At 36.4% G+C, this 19,663-nt stretch overlaps 1 protein-coding gene across 1 annotated transcript; it reads right to left on the bottom strand.

Annotated features, from left to right (window-relative positions):
* Positions 1 to 6,982: 6,982 nt before the first annotated feature.
* Positions 6,983 to 18,545, bottom strand: LOC113043260 (testin-like). The gene is made up of 7 exons (XM_026202508.1): positions 18,367 to 18,545; positions 14,361 to 14,446; positions 11,755 to 12,271; positions 10,058 to 10,462; positions 9,024 to 9,239; positions 8,620 to 8,778; positions 6,983 to 7,527 (listed from the first exon to the last, which is right to left on the bottom strand). The coding sequence occupies exons 1-7, from the start codon at positions 18,391 to 18,393 to the stop codon at positions 7,333 to 7,335; spliced, it is 1,605 nt and encodes a 534-aa protein (XP_026058293.1). The 5' UTR covers positions 18,394 to 18,545; the 3' UTR covers positions 6,983 to 7,332.
* Between the last annotated feature and the right edge of the window lie 1,118 nt (positions 18,546 to 19,663).

The following is a 19,663-nucleotide window of genomic DNA, read 5'->3' as shown; positions in this document are numbered from 1 at the left end:
TATTGCTTGACAAATAAAAATATATATATATATTTCTCATTTTTGCCTATGTAGGAGATCCCTGTTTATTATTATTATAATTCTAATGATGACATGAGTAATGATACATGGTGATATTATTAATACACATGCTTATTCTTTCTATGTCTCTCTTTCTGCCCTACAGATGGCTGAAAAAGGTGAATGATGTAGCAGCAAAAGTGTGGGACTACTTCTGCAAATACTTTAACTTTAGTATTATAATTTATTTACAGTACACACACAGACTGTTAAAATCAGCTTCAACTGGAAGAAAGTAAAAGTGTTTAACTAAATGTTTAAAATCAGACTGTTTTTTGATAGTTAAAAAATATATACTTTTGATGTGCAATTGTTTAGTGATTGAGACCGTAATCTAAGGCTTTTTTTTACATAAATCCCTTCTGGAAAATGGTTTATACAGCCCACATACATAGAACAGGCAGATATTTTGCCATTGAATGTTATGTAAGTGCAGCTTATAGGAAATGGGTCTAATATCCAGTTTATTTTCAAAATCAAAATATCGGCTTATAAATCGGCTCTTTTCAAGTTAATATCGGCATCGGCATCGGCCCCCAAAAATCCATATCGGTCGGGCTCTAGTGCAAACACTCCAGATGAAATGATTGCTCCATACATTTCTGCATTTACACCATTACGTCAGTCTCTAAGAACGCCAGAGCCACAGACTTATCGGTACAGCATGTTTGTCAAAACACTAGGGCATGCTGTTACCAATTCATTCCAGGGAATAAATGGTGTTCAGTTTCAGATAACTGGATGAGGAAAATATAAAGATTCTTTATATACAGTACATAGACTTAAATATCACTGAGACCTAGTAAGCCAAGCAATCACAAGAGCAGAAACAATAGGATTTGGTTTATTTTCCGACATATGGTACATGAATGCCTCTAATGTCAGGTTTGTATATAGAAAAGAAATGGGGAATCATGAGTGCTTATTGCCGCTTAATCTTATCCCTCTAATTCACTACAGCTCTCTACACCTCAGGCTTAGTGTTTCAAGGCAAAAGAGGTGCAACTAAGGAACATCCAAACAAGTCTGTGACCGTTCGTATTGTTCACGATATTTGGCTCGAAATCTACAGTGATACAAAGACCGGCATTCCATGAGGTACATTCTTCTAGCAAGCATGGACCAGCTCTCTAGTGAATCAGTCTCAGGGGAAGGGAAATGACTGTGTTGTGTAATGCCAAAACATGCCAAGCATGGCCATGAAATGATGCTAAAGGTTTATACTCTCACAGGCTTGTTAGCAATCAAGCAGAAAGCAGGCCAAATTGATTCAAATACCTTTTGAGGAAAACGGGGCTAACATTATAAAGGTTGTGTAAATGTTACAAACAAATATTACAATTCTATCATCACATACTCATTCTGTGGGAAATGCACTATACAAATAATCACCGGCTCACATATCTCATTCATTAACACAAATCTAAATGTGTGCACACTTTATGGGGGCAGCTGTGGCCTAATGGTTAGAGAGTTAGACTTGAAACGTGAAAGTTGTGGTTCGAGTCTCAAAGCCGGCAGAAGTTGTAGAATGTACAGCACTCTCTTTTACCCTTAATACCCATGGCTGAAGTGCCAAGTACTTTTACACTTTTTTTGTGCACTTGATATTAAAGGTAGGGTATAGGCGATTTCAGAGTGGCTAGCAATAGCAATCTGGTTTGAATGCATAAGATCCCACCCTCCTCGCATAATTACTCTCCAAAGCCACACCTCTTCCAAAACACATGACCTCACACAGGCTAATCAGCTAACCGTTATCGTTATAGTTGTGCTGTGGACTATTTTTAAAACTATTAAACATGCCTTTTTGTATATCTGCTCTGTTTGTATATAAAGAACAACATCAGCAAACATCCTGATTTAACTTATGCTTAACTAATATCTATGAGGGGGACACTTTTTTTAAAGCAAACTTTGAAAATTGCTTTTGCTGGAAAGCAGCTCTGAATATAAATGTTATGACAGATGTGGGTGTGACACGGGTCAAAGTTAAACTCTGTGGACCCGGTACTGTGTATAATGGGTATAATGTACTGTGCAGCATGGGAATGGAGACACGTCACTGTCTTTTGATGTCAAATATCTACTTTCTCTTGATCGGAAAGATGGATGGGTGGAAAAAACGGATGGAGATGTAAAATCTGAAACGTTACAAGAGCCAGATTTTGACCTCTCACATTCTTACCTCAGTACTTCTCCTTCACAGAGAGGTGATGCTCAGTGACATCAGCACCATTCAGAAAAAGGAATCCACTTACAAAAGATCCTAGAATGAGAGAAGGTCAAGCATTTTGGCTTAAGCTTCCCACCTTTCCAATTCCTCCTTATTTAAACCACATTAAATTAGACTAAACCCTTTCACTGCAAAAAAATAATAGTAAAAAGAAGCTCTTTTTTATATTTATGCCTATACAAGGTAATCACACATTCCTGCTGGAGACGTTTATTAGCCCTTCAATATTTTCTCCAATAGCTTACTAAATCCAGAGCACAGCCTTTAAGACTTCGTATCTCTCTATAGTGAAAGCGTATTAAGTGAGGAGTTTAACACTTATTTATGTGAAGGTTAAGTGCTTCAGTCAACGTGCATCATAAGTACCAACATGAAATCCTAGAAAACACATGTTTATACAGACAACAAAGAGCTACTATCCAGGCCACTCAACTAAATAATGTATACACAAGTTAAAATATTATTGTCATTATTTTAATAAAGGATCCAATCAAAAAAAAAAGAAGAAGAGTTTTACAGCCTTATGTACCTTATTGTGTGTTGCAAGTTGGTGAAACAATAGGATAAGTCCTCTTCTAGGTGGATTGGGAATGTATAAAAGACAAGAAAATAGTATTACCCAGAATGCATCGCATAACTTGGTATGTACTTTGTTATGCAATGCAACTGGCTTTTCGGAGATTGTACAGTACGATACAGTGAAAGAGCAAGAAACTCACTTACATGCTGATTTTCTGGACTCTTGTCCCCAAGCAAGGAAAGCTCTAGAATGGATGGTTAAAACAAATGCAAAACAACACTGTAACTCATCACTGTAAGTATGTTTAAAAAAAAAAAAGTGTGGTAGAACTAAACAATTAAGTTGTGTGAGGAGAATCAAACAATAGAGGATCAACTGAATGAGTTAACCAGCTGGTTTTGGCATTCATCTCAAAACCTTATGTCATATTCACTTTTCTTGGTCAAACTAGGTGTGTGTGTGAGAGGTGCTGAGCACTGATGGATTTTTGTTTGCCTCTGCTTTGTACGTTTTTCCAAGGTGAAGTAGGGGAAATGAGACAGTGTACAAAGGCAGGAAACTAAGGCAGTTGCTAGGCTATGCAAACTGAACCTGGAGAGCCCATGGTTAATGGGGCCCATGAAATCTGTGTCAAACACTGTTGAATAAACATCAGGACCAGCAGTAACACAATGCAGCAAGAATGTATTGAAATAATCGTTATCATCATTCATTATTCTCTAGATTCTCTGCATTCTTGACTTAAGCAGTGAAGTCCACTTATGCACTTAAATAGTTTAAAGATTTGTTTGAACAGAACACCTTAAAAGGTCTCGCGTGGATAAAACATAATCAATTTGGGAGCGACTATCACTGCTATTCTAAACACAGTTGCCCAAAAAAGTATTTAAGACACACGCCAGGTTTAAAATGGCAAAGAAATATCAAACTTAATAACTTCTGCAATGAAAAAAACAAATTAAGACGTTTACTCAGGAACTTCTGAGCCATTTCAGTGAGTAATATAAAACAAGTAGCTAAAACTGAGTGACTTACATTACTAGACGCAATATTGCTAGTTTCTTTGTTAATTTATGCTCCACTAAGGAAATTAATTCAAATTTCAAACACAATCAACTGCTGGATCTCTAAACATTTAACAATGTGCTTCATTTCTGAACAAATCAGAGTCATTTTGAACAAATCGGATCATTCTGGGTCAATGACTCAAAAGTACATATTTATCTGAATGAAACTTTATTAACTTTCCAAAATAAGTAATTAATTAAAGAAGTCACATTTTGAGTTCTATTAATTTGCATATTGTAACATGTTGACATGACCACAACGGTGGCAACTCATGAATATTCATGCTTTATTCATATTGTGAGTATTCTGCGGTATACGACAACCATAATGCTCTGATATTACTTTGAAATCACATTTGCATCATTGACTTCATTCTTCTCACATGTAGTGGACTTCATACCCTCATGCACAATTTCTCCACTAATATAGTCCACTAAATGAATGAAAGAAAATAAGTGAGCAAAGTTTTGGGTGAACTATCCTTTTAAATGTGCATTTCTAATAATTTTAAGCAATACACAGTGTTCAATTTTGATATGTGACATGTATTTTCTGACAGGTAATTTCATAATTAATATGAAAAGTTAACACAAAAGTCCCCAAACACCTTACAATTTCAAAAATATACAAAACAGTGTGATCTCATTCAAATCCTCAGTGGTTAAAACATTTTTTGTGCCACCCAAAATAAATAGCAATCAGGCAAAAGAAAAACACTCCCAGTAAAGAGTAAGTTGCACTAATGTCTAAAATGGTCTGGATACCACATGGCTCTTCAGCTATGTTTGGGGAGAGCTACAGTGTCTCTGGGTGGGGCTTCTCAATATTGCTGCCCTAGAGAGAAAAAGAGATAAATAGACCGGGAGAAAAATAGATAGACTGAGAACATCAAACAATGGTCTAATAAACCAAAGATGGGTGTGGAGAGCTCATTTAATATCATATTTGAGCGGACACACAATGAAAAATGCAGGAATAGGAGGAGTGAACGAGATTGACAAAAGAACAAAAGAGTGCCGAAAGAACCCAAAGCCAGCCGCAGATATGATTTAAAGACCGTTTGGGCTGTGCCAGGGATTTGCTTTATTTGCTTGCCCAAAGTTGGTATGAGCATGCCCAGATGACCGAGTACACCTGAAACCCTGGGTCAAATCTCATCTGCTTCAAATCAGCACACCGTGTGCTAAAACAGCAGGGCTGGGTTAAAAAATATTGATTTGAATCAATTCTCATTTTGATGAACCAATATTGTTAAATTCCCAAGAATCATAGATGATTTCAGTTGATCAGAACATAAGGGACAATTCCATATTTTAAGGGTCATTTGGAGGTTTAATAGCAGAGTAAACCTGACTGGGTTGACTAGAAGTGTCTGGCTCATTTTGGCAGGCAGCACATCACTTCTGTTTCCGTCACTGATATGTGTCATATTCTCTCTTGTTTTCTCTGTTTCAGGAGGAATGTTGTTGGAGAAGCTCATCAGTGAGACCGTTGACATTCATCTTTCAGTCTGACTCGGCCTCGATCTCCTCTCTTTCGAAGTCATCTGGAGCTTGTGTTCACACTCACCTGAAGCATCTGGACGAGTCTCATGCCACTGGATAAGTTTCTAAACAAAGTACAACGAAAAAGTCACGGAACTTACCAAGCAGTGGTTGGACAAGTTTTTTTTTTTTTTGGACAATATTGTTGCTATAGAATCATAGTCAAAACCTTAACCGCACACTTCCCAAAAGGAAAATGACAGATTGATAAGAATTCTGTTTAAACCTCAAATGAGCCCTGGGCCAAACCTGGCTGAAAACAGTGTCGTACCATACCATCATAGAGAGAGGCTTGCCATTAAAAAGTGTCAGTGAACAAGCGTCATTGCTATGAACAAAATAATGAAAGCTGGTGCTCTGCAACAACAGACAGAGTGTGGAAGAGCGCCTCCTGCAGGAGCATCTCAATCATACCAAGTACAATTGTGAAGGGAATTTTATTAAGTACATGAAATGTAAATGTATTTTTATTTTTTTCAAATACATTTTAGTATATTTATTTTTCACTAGGATATATATATATATATATATATATATATATATATATATATATATATATATATATATATATATATATACCATTATAATGTGCTACCACCACATAATTTTACAGTAATATGGTTAATATTATACTACACAATGAACCGGTTTAGTTTATACATGCTTATCTAGGAACAGATAAACATGACCACGTTGAGTAGGGGTGTCTGGCAAAACAAATGCTTTAAAACTAAGGTTGATGAGGCACAATTGCATATTTAGCCAGTATATATATATATAAGCAGATCCCTGACATCCATATTTTTCCACGCTGTCATTTCTCAAGTGTCTGTAACAATCTCAACAGATATATGAGTAACCAGTATAATTCCATGATCCTATTTATCACATTTCTGCTGTCACCCGTAGGCTCCTCCAGGGATTTCGATCATCTCCTTGTCCTGTCATGACTCTTCATGTGTGGGGCCTGTGCTATAGTTTCACTAAACAGAAGCAACGCTTTGCATCTGGGTTTCATCACCCCGGGGAGCTACAAATCAACAATCATCTCTCACACAGTTAGTGCTCACGGGGAAAAAAAGTGGTAGGGAGGCAAGAGTGTATGTAAGTGTGCTTCGTGTTTGGCAAAGGAAAGCACCATGTAAATAAATTCCTGCACGAGGGGCTGACATTGAAGGAAAGAATTCCCTCCTGGAAAACTCCACCCTAGTGTGGCGTGAGGTGAGGGGAGGTGAAACAGACGAGCCCCTCGTGTGACTGCCGACAGTTACGATGGGAGGAAATGACGGTATAGTCTTAAGTTCGCTGCCATTAGAGACAATAGAACCTGGCTTCCTTGAATTGTGCCCAGTTTCCACAGCTTAGTGTAAGACAACACACGGAGGGAAAACTTTTCCTTAAAAGTGCCGGCCTGGATTGGAATTTTCAGTGGTGTGAAACGGTCAAGACATTAACACGAGCGTAACACCTGTCCCTTGAGATCCCAAACTTGTACGTCATAATAACAATAAACATTTGGATACATAGTTGAAGCACTTCACATGGCAGGGGGGGAACATATTATGCATTTATTGGAATTACAAAGAAAGCTAAAGTGCAATTTTAAACATGGGAGTAAAAAAATGAGAGTAAAATAGATTTTACAGTAGCCGAAGAACAAAAGCCATCATTGCTTCTGTTTATTAATACTAAATCGTTAATAATAAAGAATCACATTGACAACACTTACTCAGCCGCTGCTCCACCATATTGCTTATTATTTCCCAAAAATGGGACCTTGGAAAAACATAAAGATTAGTCATACAAATACATTAAATTCTCAATAAAATTAAGGCAGTATATATTTAGTGTACTGCATTGCGGTGCTCTTAACACTTTTCCAAATATCAATCCTAGATGTTCCTTCAGGAGGCCGTGATCTTCTTCTTGCACTCCACGGAGCACAGCAGCATGCCCTGCATGGCCATGAAGCGCTGGCCCATAAGGCACTTGGAGCAGCAGGAGCACTGGAAGCACTGGGGTTCGGCGTGCCAGTGGTGCTCTCCGTACGACACACGCTGAGCTTCGGGCTCGATGGGGTTCTGACAGGCCACACAACACTGTGAACCAGAGGGAAACAGATACATTCACAGGAAGTAGTAGAACAATATCTGAAAGAAGTATTTGAAATATCTGCTCTATCTGAACTTTCCTTCCTAAGCCGATGAGTCATAAGAGCTGTGTGTCATAGTTCAGACAGGCGCTGAGAGAGATCGGTGGTGTCCGATATCACACGACTCCATTAAGAGCGCTTCCACCCTCCCTGTGCTCTGATTATCATGTCACTGGCACTTCCTAAATCTCCTTCACCTGCTCCTGAACTAATATGGCTGACGAACACATGCCGAGCCCGTTAGTTTTAACAGCTTAGCAGGAATTCACTTCCATTTAGCTGTGACATGAATGATACTTGGACGACGTGAGGGGTTGTAAAACTAGCTGCTAAAAGGTTCACTTGTTTGTGTCCACGGACCGTATACATGGATATGAAATATGTCACATTGCATGGCCTCTTGTTGCAGATTCTGATAGAGTAATCCTAAAATGCATGAATGCGCATGGGAGTTAAAAGAAATATACAATATTTGCATTTAAAATGTTTGCGTACAGCAGGATGAGAATCTTACTGTGCATACATATAAAAAATGATGGTTACAATATTAGTTACCTATTAATCTCTATGAGGAATATTATATTATTATATTATATTATATTATATTATATATATTATTATAATTTTTAAATAAATATTCAAAAGAATAAAAAAGATAGTCTTGCAAACAAAACAATTATTTTTTTCAATTGTTCTAAGACTATATCTTGTGACTACTTTGCATTATTGTAACTTTACCTCTTGTAAATGACTTCAAAACTGTATATAAAAAATGTATTGTTCATATCTATAATTGTATTTTTCACAAAATGACTTCATATCCCTTAATACTCGTAATTATTTTTATCATAATGCAATTTTTACATTCGGACTACTTTTCTTGTATTTAAGATATTCCATTTTTTATACTATTATTTCTCACAATGTGGCTTTACAAAAAAGAGTTTTTAAAAATAAGAAGCTAAAAAAACCCTCAGTCATCTTTGTGTAGAGCAGAGAGACAGAGAAGGAGAGAAATGAAGGAATGTGTCCTCTTTACCACAGCGTGGTTCTTCATGTAGCAGGGTTTGCAAACAGGCTTCTCATCCTCCATGACGTAGGTCTCTCCAGCCAGCACACAGTCGCAGTCAAAACAGCAGAAGTGCTTCAGGTGCCAGTTGTGGCCCTCAGCCTGGGTGTACTCATTACTGAAGATGAGCTGGAGACCACACACACACACACACACACACACACACACACTTCCCCCCTCAGTACTGTGCTTTAAACCATATGGCATGTTAAACAACATCTGACAAAATTGCCATCATTACTTTACTGAGATGACACTGAAATTCATTTAAACCTGGAAATAATTCAAGTTTTAAGGTTTTCAAACAAGTAGAGATTTCTAGGTCACTTATCAAATGTAAGCAAATTCATAACATTGACTTTGTCTCCACTCACCTCATCACAACCTGCACATCGAGGCTTTTCACTGTCTCCGTAATGACGGCCACAGTACAGCTGACCCTTCTTCCAGAAATAGATCATGTCCACCAGGAGCTCGGTGCAGTTACAGCACACAAAGCATGCCGGGTGCCAGAGTTTATCATAGCCTGCCCGCTCTGCATACACCGCCGGCTCACCTTTCTTCATGGGCAGCTGGCAGTGGTGACATGACTGTGGGCAGAGATCCGGAGATGAGTTCAGCTTGGCAGAAACATCAGTGGAGAATGAAAGGGGTTGATTTTAATGAACAAAACCAGAGACCTTTTACATGAATAATTCATCAGTCACAAAAATGAAAAGGAACTCATGTAAATTGAAAAGAAAAAAAAACCCTGCAAAGTTTAGGGAATACACCCAAGATTCAAATTTCTTCATATCAACTATTATTAAAATATGAATACATATCTCATAATTATGACATCTTGTATTTACGACTTTATATATTGACCACTGTAATCACCACTTTATTTCTCGTATTTCTAACTCTATTTCTCACAGTATTACTTTATATTTCCTAATTATGTTTCAAGTATTTATGACTTTGCATCTCATATTCATCATGCGATTTCAGATGCGTACAATAGAATTAGAAAAAAATCCGCCCGAGCTTGAACATAACCACACGGCCTAAGTGTGGTAATTTATGAAGTTCTCTGGAAGAACATAACGTTCGTTCCTTGGCTGAATCTGAACTGCGTTATGTTAATCAAGTGAATCCGGAGATAAGCGCTGGAGAAGGATTTCGACTCCCGTAGCGCACATGTGGTTGAAATAAATACTTCTGCTCAACAGCTCCAAAGGGGATTTTTTATTAATAGATGGTGACATTTAAATGCCTAGAAATTAGACAGAGTCATTTAGATGCAAGGGGATAATGAGGACAGAAAGGTTACAAAAGCTATTTGTATGTAATAAAAAGTGTATCCATGACAATCAACAATCACAAACAGAGTTGCGTTTGGCAAAACAGGTAGGAATGGCATACTTACATAATTACCCACAGGTCCAGCGGGTGACATCCCAGCAGCTCCTGGGGTACCAACTTTTCCCATTGTAGCAACAGCATCACTTTTGTTTCCAGGAGTCCCTGTTGCTCCAGCACCAGGTTTCCCTCCTGCCCCGAGGCCTTGAGGACCCTTTTCCCCTGCCATACCGTCCTGTTGTCCCATCTCTTCGGGAAGGGCGATGTCGCCTACACCCAATGCCTCGTCCTTGTACTTGCGGACATACTGCTGCATTTGCTTAACCTCGCCGGGCGAAAGTTCATGGCAGCGCTCGGGGTCTTGGTCGTGGTCGGGAAGCTGTTTGGCCATCTGTTTCTTACGGTAATCTGCTCCCGCCGTACCAGAGATGGGCCGCTGCTCCGGAGGCAGAAGCTCCATGTATCGCAGAGCCTGAGAGGACAGAAGTGATGTGTTTTTGGTTAATATGAAATTAGATGTGGAATCTGTTTAACTTTTGTAATGTATATGATTTTTGAGTGAAACAGAATATTAAAAAATAAATGACATGTGGGAGTGACAGGACATTTAGTAAATGACTTTACTGTGCTTGTAAGATGTGCTCTTAAATTGCATGGACAGATTCAGTGGCTCGTGCTGTATCATTTCATATTAAAGCAAGAATGCACCTCGAGCCTACGTTTAGTGGCAGCTCTTAAAGTAAAGCTGTTGTAATGTCTGTTAATCAAAGAAAAACTTTTTTTATAACTTTTGTTGCATTCATATCCAATTACATATATATTAATCTATATTTAATTAAAAATGTAGTGCTTGATAACGTTATTACATTTTTTTATATTCCTTTATATTGTATCCTTGAAGGATACAGATAATTATGACATTTATTATAAAGGTTTTATATGAAGTTGTTATAAATGTTAAGTCTAGTAAATGTTAATATTTATAGCTCTCATGTATACTGTAATGTTAAATGGTTATAGTCAATGGTTAAATATTAGGGGGAAAATTAATTTTCAGTAGGATTGGTATCAGTGATACTTGCCTTCAGTCATAAAAAAGATGCCATTAAACAAATATTAAAAATATACTGTGTATTGTTTCTACATGAATTTGGAGACCGAATGTGAAATTATTGCAATATAAAGTATATTCAAAAACTTTAATGCTAGCTAGGATTATTCAGGATTAAATAAAATGTATTTTATTTTAAATGTATTTTATTTTAAAGTTATTTTTTTTAAACGATTGACAGCACTAATACATATATATTATATTAGCAAAAAATATTTATTTAAAAGTTTGATAATAATAATAATAATAATAATAATAAATAATCATTAGATTTTTGTATGTATAGTTTGCAATAAAATTTTTATTACAAATAAAAAAAATTAGCAGGCCTACATTTACAAAAAATAAAAATTCAAAAGAACTTATATATATTTTTTTCAAAGTAGTTTTTAATAATTCAATAACTCTTAACATAATTGCTAAAGGTTCTAGTTTTTTCCTCATTTTAATTATCCGCTAAATTAATAACCGCTCATTTATTTCTAATATTTAGCTATTCGATTATTTCTTTAAAAAGAGGAGTCTCAAAAAATGAAGCGGAGAACAGCGACCTCTAGTGGATCCAAGTATCACAGTACAATTCAAAACTTGGCCCTCAAGCGTAGATTCCAAAAAAATTATAGAATAAAATAAAAATGTATAATATAATATACCAAGCTTTGGTTGATCCCAGGTGGAGCCCATTCATAGGTAACGGACTTAACCACATCCGTTTTGGCAGGCACTGGGGTAGGGGATGGAAACACTGTAGTGGCAGCAACAGGGCCTTTAGTCAGGGTGACAGCAGACGGAAACGCACTATGGCCTGGCCCTGATGCAGCAGTGCGGCCTGTTCCTGGGGCAGCAGTAGAGACCGCTGCAGGGGAAGCAGGGGAGTGAACTGACGCAGCAGGTGGGGAATAAGCAGGCTCAGCGCTGGGAGCAGAGATCTGGCTGGAGCCAGGGATAAAGCTGGAAGCAGGAACAGGAGTAGCAGTGCTGACGGTGGCGGACGGGATGCATATGGTGACTTGGTTGCCTCTATAAGATGGGATGCCATCTCTCTTCAGCTTGGCTATAAGGCCTGTGTACTTGGTGTCCTCAAAAAGCTTCCCCACCTTCTTATTCTCCTCAGTCTGGAGCTGCACGTCGTGGTCCTCAACGCCACACTTGCAGTTTCGACAAATCTTTCTGTTAAAAGGGAAGACAGAATTTTTTAATTTTGGGTGAATACCTGTGAAAACACTTTAAACCATACACTACCATTCAAAAAAAGTCTATTCATTTAGATTTTTTTTTTAATTATTCAGCAAGGACTTAAATTGATAAGAAGTAACACTAAATATATTTATATTGTTACAAAGGATTTCTATTTCAAATAAATACTGTTCTTTTGAACTTAATACTCATCAACCAATCCTAAAAATGACAATTTGTGCAAAAGTACTGTATTAAGCAGCAGCAGCGTTCTCAACATATGAAATAATATCTCAAAATATTACTGTTTTTACTGTATTTCTAATTAAATAAATGCAGCATAAGAATCCCAATATTTTGAACTGTAGTGTGTGAAGAAGCAAACCAAACAATAGCATAAAAAATAGCTTGTTTTAACATATTTATTGCATTTTAAAGTGCTTTAAAGTGATTGACAGAGAATAAGAGGAGCATATTTTTATTGTAAGTTGATCTGTCTCTCTGAGTTATGTCTGTTTTGTTTAGGTAAGAGTCTGACAACATTAGTTTGGATCGCTGTGGACAGATACTCTGTAATTACTTGGAAAAAGAACAGCATTGGCTACATACAGTACTAAATCATTTTTGGTGTGATTTTTTGGAGCATTTCTAATTAAAATCATACCAAACAAACCATATTGTGGTGCACTGAGAGCTATAAAAACTCAGAGACAAAGAGGACTTTCTGTACAGCAGGATAAAGTATGTTGTTTATCTCCAAGTTGACTTCACATGGGGACGTTGCATGAAAAGCTCAAAAATAAATAAAAGGCAGAGTTTGTAGACTAATGAAATGGAAAAATGTATGTTTTCTGGTTAAGTGGTTGCTGTCACTGTCGATGCAGGCTCCGTAAGAGAACAGAAAATGCTCATGGAAACTAAATGATGACTTTTTGGTACAAGAAACCTTGACCAACATTATAAGCGAAGAAACTAAAATGCTATAAAAGTAGAATGTGGCCTCTTTGAAGACACTTTGGGCTGTTTAACATATCAATGAGAGCCAAGGAGTAAGAAAGATGGCGTTTGGGAAATGCTCCGACATAAATCGTAGCCACAAATCCAAAGAGGCTTTATCTCCACACAAAAGAAATGTTTCAGCATGTCAGTGATCCAAAGCATGGATGGTTTTATCCAAAGCCATTTACAAAACAATGACTCTGAATTAAAGATGAGGCACAGGAAGTGAATCTAAGCCAGTTTGAGGCACTTCACAACCTGGAAACCTATGGGAAAAAAACTTGAAAAGTCTTTGTGATTTTTTAAAAACTCTTAATTCAGACTTTTTCCATCACAATTGCAAGATTCAACCTCACAGTTCAGTTTTCCCCCACAATTCTGCATTAATATAACACAATTTTGACCTTTTTTCTCTGAATTCTTAGTTTTCATCTCACGACATGGACTCCTCTCTCACAATTCAAGTTTCTGTCACGGATAAAAAAGATGAATTCAGGTCATTTTGTCTTTTTATTCCAGAATTCTGACTTTCATCACAACTATAAGTTCATATCTTACAATACTGTCTTTTATCCTGCACGTTTATGCCACACTTATATACATTTATGGAGGAAATAAGCTTCTATAATAAACCCTACCAAGACCTGACTAATTCTGTTCAGCACCGGATGGCTAGTGGCCCTTCCCTGCTGCATAGAAACAATCATAAAGATGAAGTCTCAGGCTCTGCAACCAATGACCTGGATCCACATTGATGTCTTTTCATTCAGAGAATTCCTGAAACCCCATGAGAGTGTTTGGGAATGGCACGCACCAGCGCTGCAGTGAGAGAGCTCTGGCACAGGAATCTTGGCACCTGTGGCTCTCACTTCAGGAAAACCAGCAGAGTACAGCTAACGGCCAGAGCTCTTTTTGCCAGAAAGATACGGTACTGGATTTTGGTGCATTTGTCAAGATGATGATGGATAAAACAGAGAAGTCCAATCAATGATGAGCTACTATGATTAGACATTTTTCACAATAAAAACCACATGCATGAACAATAACATGGCACAAATAATGTAGGAAGGAAGCAAGCACAAACCGCCAGAAGTGAAGCTCAAAGCCTTCACATTTGTCCTTGCATTTCAGACAGGCAGCTCCAGCTCCAATTTCATGGCCCAGGGTTATCTGACAAAACAACAGGAGACATGAGCAAATCCTGTTTCCCCAGTCACAAACACAAGTCTGGGTCAACTCATCAGAAAGCACATATGCATTTATTTGATTTGAATTAAATAGTGAGCCCACCGGCCCTTTCCTACCAATTTCAAAAAGAACAAATTTCATTTTATTTTCAACAAATAGCAAGAGAAAAAAGGTGCTTAGCTTTTGGAAGATGCTGATTCTCAACTTTGCATGTATAATAAGACTTTTTAATTTTATTCAGCATTTATCAATTAAATGCTGTTCTTTTAAAAACGTTTTATTCATCAAAAAACTGAAAGAAAAAAAAAGAATCATGGTTCCACGATTTAAGCATTACAACATCAATCTGCATGATTTCTGAAGAGACACTGACTGTATAATGATGCTGAAAATGTAGCTTTGCCATCACTGAAATATGACTTTATTTATTTGTAATAATATTTCACAATATTACCATCTTACTGTATTTTTTTTTTGTTCTGTCTTGTTGAGCACATAAGACTTCAAAACATTTCATTTTCTAGTAATACATATTTAATAAAATACCAAGTCTAAACAAACAAAGAAATAAATATGCCAAAATGGGTTAAAGAGTTGGAAATTTTGCATGCATTAAAGTCTGGGACAAACATGTTTTATTTCTTTTTATTATTATTATCTATTTATTCTCTAACATGTCTGCTAGATCTCACAAGGGATTTGCATTTCCAGTTCACAACTTAAAAAGACAATTGTGCTTCTAATAATTTCTAAAACAAAAAACCAACGACACCAATATATAGCATGTTCATGAGAAATGCTCTCTAACCTCTTGTAACCTCACTAGATTTTCTAATATTTCTTTTATAAAAACACTAAAGCTCCTCAGCTGGAAGACCACCTCATAAGGTCAAGTGTTTGTTAAGATGGAGAACCCCTGGAGGGCTTGGCACATCTCCTCTTTTAAAGAAGAGCTTTTTTCTAAGTTACTGTTCTAAGTTACTGTTTAACTAGTTCTAAGTTACTGTTTAACAGCAAGACAATGAGGCCCACTGTGGCATTTTGGTCCATCAACCTCTTCTTAATATTTATACTGTACCTACACTAGCTTCAGAGAACAGAGTGCAAATCTGATTTTAAAAACATATGCTTGACAGAGAAAATTACACGGCATTCACAAATATAAGAAAAAAAAAAGAAATGTATATATATATATATATATATATATATATATATATATAATTTTTTTATATATATTATTGAATATGTAAGTTGCTTTAAAAATTACATATGTTAATGTTTGCTAACCTTTTCTTTGACAAACTCTTGAAATCTTACTAAATTATCTTTTGCAAATTTATGCAAATGTGGAAATGTTATGTATAATGTAATATCCATTTCTTTTAAAGGGATATTTGTTTGAAAGACTGTTGGAAACGAATGATGACTGCAACTTTCCGGCTTCAAAAAAGATGCAAAATTGCTGTAAAATAGCATTAATGTAATATTTAAGTCGTTTGCCATACAACAGGTTTGTGAAAGAAATAGGTTGAACTCATGTTATTAATTCATCGAAACTGTAGTGTGAAGCTAACTGTTATGACTAGATCATAATAGATTGTGTCCAGGAGATGAACTTGAGAACTGCATCAGATTTTTAAACAAATCACTCAGATTGGTTTGTGAATTGGATTCAAATAAATCTGATTGTGAAGATTTTAAGTAAAAGATGATTTAAATTTCACAATGTCCATTTATCACAGTGCACAAGTCATATTGACTACAACTCACATGGTACATAAAAGTACATCCTTTTTTAATGCTTGACATCTTCAGTCATCGTTCATTGTCTTTGAAGAACTTTCTTCAAAATATATTTTGTGTTTCACAGAAGAATAACATCATACAGATTTGGAGCGACATGAGGGTGCGCAAATGATAACTTTTTCATTTAGGGCTGAACTAAAACTTTAAGATGTAGAGAAACTTCACATCTTTTCACCACCTCACGCAAAAACCCACTTCATTCTTTACCGTACATGTACTGTATTTTACCACCACTAAACTTCAACCATTACAAATTGGCTTGTGGTTGAATTGTAAGAAACCCAGTTGCTGCAGTGACAACCATATAAGAGAAGTGAATCAATCTATGGAATTAAACATATTCACAACAACTTCCAGCTTGTTTACAGTTTGTAAAAGAAATATATACAGTGGCGGCTCCAGACAATTTTGATTGGGGGGGCAATGGGGGGGTCCTGGTCTTTTCAAGGGGGTCTCATGAAAACCAACAAAAAATACAGTGGACATGGCTAATAACTGCATATTTCTGCTACTAAACAACAAAAACACCTTTGCAATGTAAACAAATGACAGGCTACATTTGTTATTCATATCCTTCACACTGCACTTTCATGTCAGGTATATTATGCATTTTTATTGACATTGATATTTTTACATTTATTTCCAGATAGATATTATTGAGTTTACAGGCTAAAGTGGTCTTGCTGTTGTAAACACTGTTGCTTTTGTAGAAAAAATATTTGCATCACATTTAAAATATAATTATATTTTAATTCATTTCTGAATTGTTTTTATTTTTATAATGATAATTCAGAGAATGAGAAAATCTGAATAAGCCTTACCAGTGTTGTGATAATTATTTTTACGTGTTAAAAATAAATAAGTACTGTAATATAATAAAAGTTTATTCAAATAACATAAAAAAGACCAGACCCCTCGATGCCTGTGAAACTTTTCTCCCTCAAACAGCACGCTAGCGTTACTTCTACACTACAGGCTACACACAGCAATATAAACAACGTATCTGCATGTTCTCACATCACATCGTTCTTGTAAAATAATAATAAGTAAATAAACACCAAAATCACTTCGCTGAGAATGAAACACCACTTACCAGCTGCCACGATGTTGAAAATATCCTCTAGCAATTAAAAAATGCGCGTGCAGCATGAGGAATCTTCCCGGTTGGATGAGGTCGTAGTCAGGTGAACTGTCATCATGTTGGTCATTTTATTTACGGCTAAATTATTATTAATAAATTGTACTAATATTATGATTGGGCGTGGGCAGGCATTCACAAAAGTTTATGTTATTACAAAAAAATTTTTAGGAAATTTTGCTTTGACAAAAGGGCACTTAAGGGGCTCAAGTGAACCGGTTCTTTCGGACAATTCGATCAAATAAACCAGCTGAAAAAAAAAATGGTTCACCGGTTCTTTTGCGCTCGATGTAATGCCGTCATTGGCGATGATTGCCCTTCATTCAAGCCTTTGGTTTACCCGCACTTATAACATTAGCTAAGAATCAGTTCAGAATCAATCACCAAAAGAATCAGTTCGGTTCAGATGCGCTCTGTGTCAGTCTGCTTCGCGCTGAATCACGCATGCGCAGTTATCATCAGCTCATCGGTTCTCGAATCGGACGCATCCGACAGAAACGGTTCTCGGTTCAGTGTATGAATAAATGTCGAAATAATTATTATTTATTATTGTTCTGCGTAGTTTGAAGAGAAACATTTTTGGATCTTTATCCCGAATATATATTTTTTAATCAGGAAGAGGCTGGGGGGTCAAATGGGGGGTCAAGGCATTTTTTGGCAGGGTCTTGAGACCCCCCAAGACCCCCCCTGGCGCCGCCGGTGAATATATATATGTTCTGTTAACTAAAACATTCAATTCATATTTCTACCAAATAAAGAGAAACCAGGATCTTCCTTTCATGTTTTACTTACTATTAATAAAAACTTCTTATTTCTCACTAAATGTAGAAGTTTTTTAATCAATCGAATGTGAGAGTTGTAATGCCAAATGTAGAACAATGGCAGTGTCTTCACCTTTAAGGGCGTTGCCGAATGTTTCTGTAACTAACCTTTTGGATGACCAGTTCAATAAGCCTACCTTTTTAACTTCTTTTTCGATCTCCATTCTTGTCGAGTTTGTTTAGGTGCGATACCCAGCGCTGACTCTATTTCCACCGGGGACTTTCCCTGACGGGTCACTTCTGTTGAAAGGGACAGACTCAGACTCCCAGCTCTGTCCCTCAGCCTCACACTCACTCAGACACTCACGCTGAACGACTTCCGCTCGTTGCCAATGTTCAGCCAATAGGAGCAGAGATGTAGATGTGAACTACCAATCAGAGTCTTGTATGAGATGTCTCCGTTACAAAGCGAAACGCTCGCGGAGATGGGAGAGCTGGAGGAGGCGAGACATGACTACAGTAGAAGAATAGTAGAGTTCTTTGACTACTGTAACGTGGATTGAAATGCTGGTTAATGACACGTTTTATAATTATTTTATGTATGTATTATTAATATGAGAAAATTATTAAATTATTATTAATTACAATACTTTATACTTAGTGTGTGTGTGTGTGTGTTTGTGTGTGTGTGTGTGTGTGTGTGTGTGTGTGTGTGTGTGTGTGTATGTGTGTGTGTGTGTGTGTGTGAAGAGTTCAGTTGCAATAGCTTCTGAGTGCGATCTGAAATTGTCTTCTAAAATGAAAATTTTTGTCAGGCTCCTATATTTGAGTTAAGTTTTTCACTTTAATTGCATAGAAAATCACCTATACATTTCCATTAGAGTAAAATTACTGAACCCATATATTTGAAATAATTATTACACGTTTAAAAAAAATAAACATTTAAATCCATGTTATAGTGAATTATAATACTACTTTACTAGCCACCTCTCATAAAAAAAAACTTTAAATTATTTAATATTTTAATTTAAATACTTAATATTATTATCTTATTGGAAAACTTTCATTTGAAATATTTCATTTTACATCATAACATTTCTTTGTTCATAATTGTGTGTTTAAAAATTGTTCAAAGAGACAGTGTTAAGTATTTTAAGTATTTTAATTAAGCTTCAATCTTCTTTGTATTTTTCCCTCAAATTATCAGGTCATTAATATAATTTGTACATTTTATTAATAATAATAATAATAATAATACATTTGTGGGGCCTCAGAAATGTTATTAATTTGTTTAACATGCTTTTTCTTGTTAATACAAAAATACCCATCCTAACAGGTCAGAGAAGGGCGGAGGGCAGGAAACAGCCGTATTCTGAGAGAAACTGATGAGCTGGCTTCATACAGGAAGCTTTGGTTTATTCAGTGTTTGTGTGCTTTTGGAAAGGGTGTGGTGATATAAGACTTTAAATTCTGAAATACTAAATTCAGCTTTTC

This window comes from Carassius auratus, chromosome 25, assembly GCF_003368295.1.
Source record: "Carassius auratus strain Wakin chromosome 25, ASM336829v1, whole genome shotgun sequence".
Lineage (NCBI taxonomy): Eukaryota > Metazoa > Chordata > Actinopteri > Cypriniformes > Cyprinidae > Carassius > Carassius auratus.
This window is presented reverse-complemented; position numbering and strand designations above follow the sequence as displayed.

Bases quoted from the DNA above. Each gene is read 5' to 3' on its own strand.
- LOC113043260 (XM_026202508.1), bottom strand. From the start codon at position 18,393: ATGGAGATCGAAAAAGAAGTTAAAAAG. The intron at 14,447-18,366 runs GTAGGCTTATTG...TTGTTTTGTCAG, and splicing joins TCGAAAAAGAAGTTAAAAAG to ATAACCCTGGGCCATGAAAT. The intron at 7,528-8,619 runs GTAAAGAGGACA...TCTGGTTCACAG, and splicing joins ACATGAAGAACCACGCTGTG to TGTTGTGTGGCCTGTCAGAA.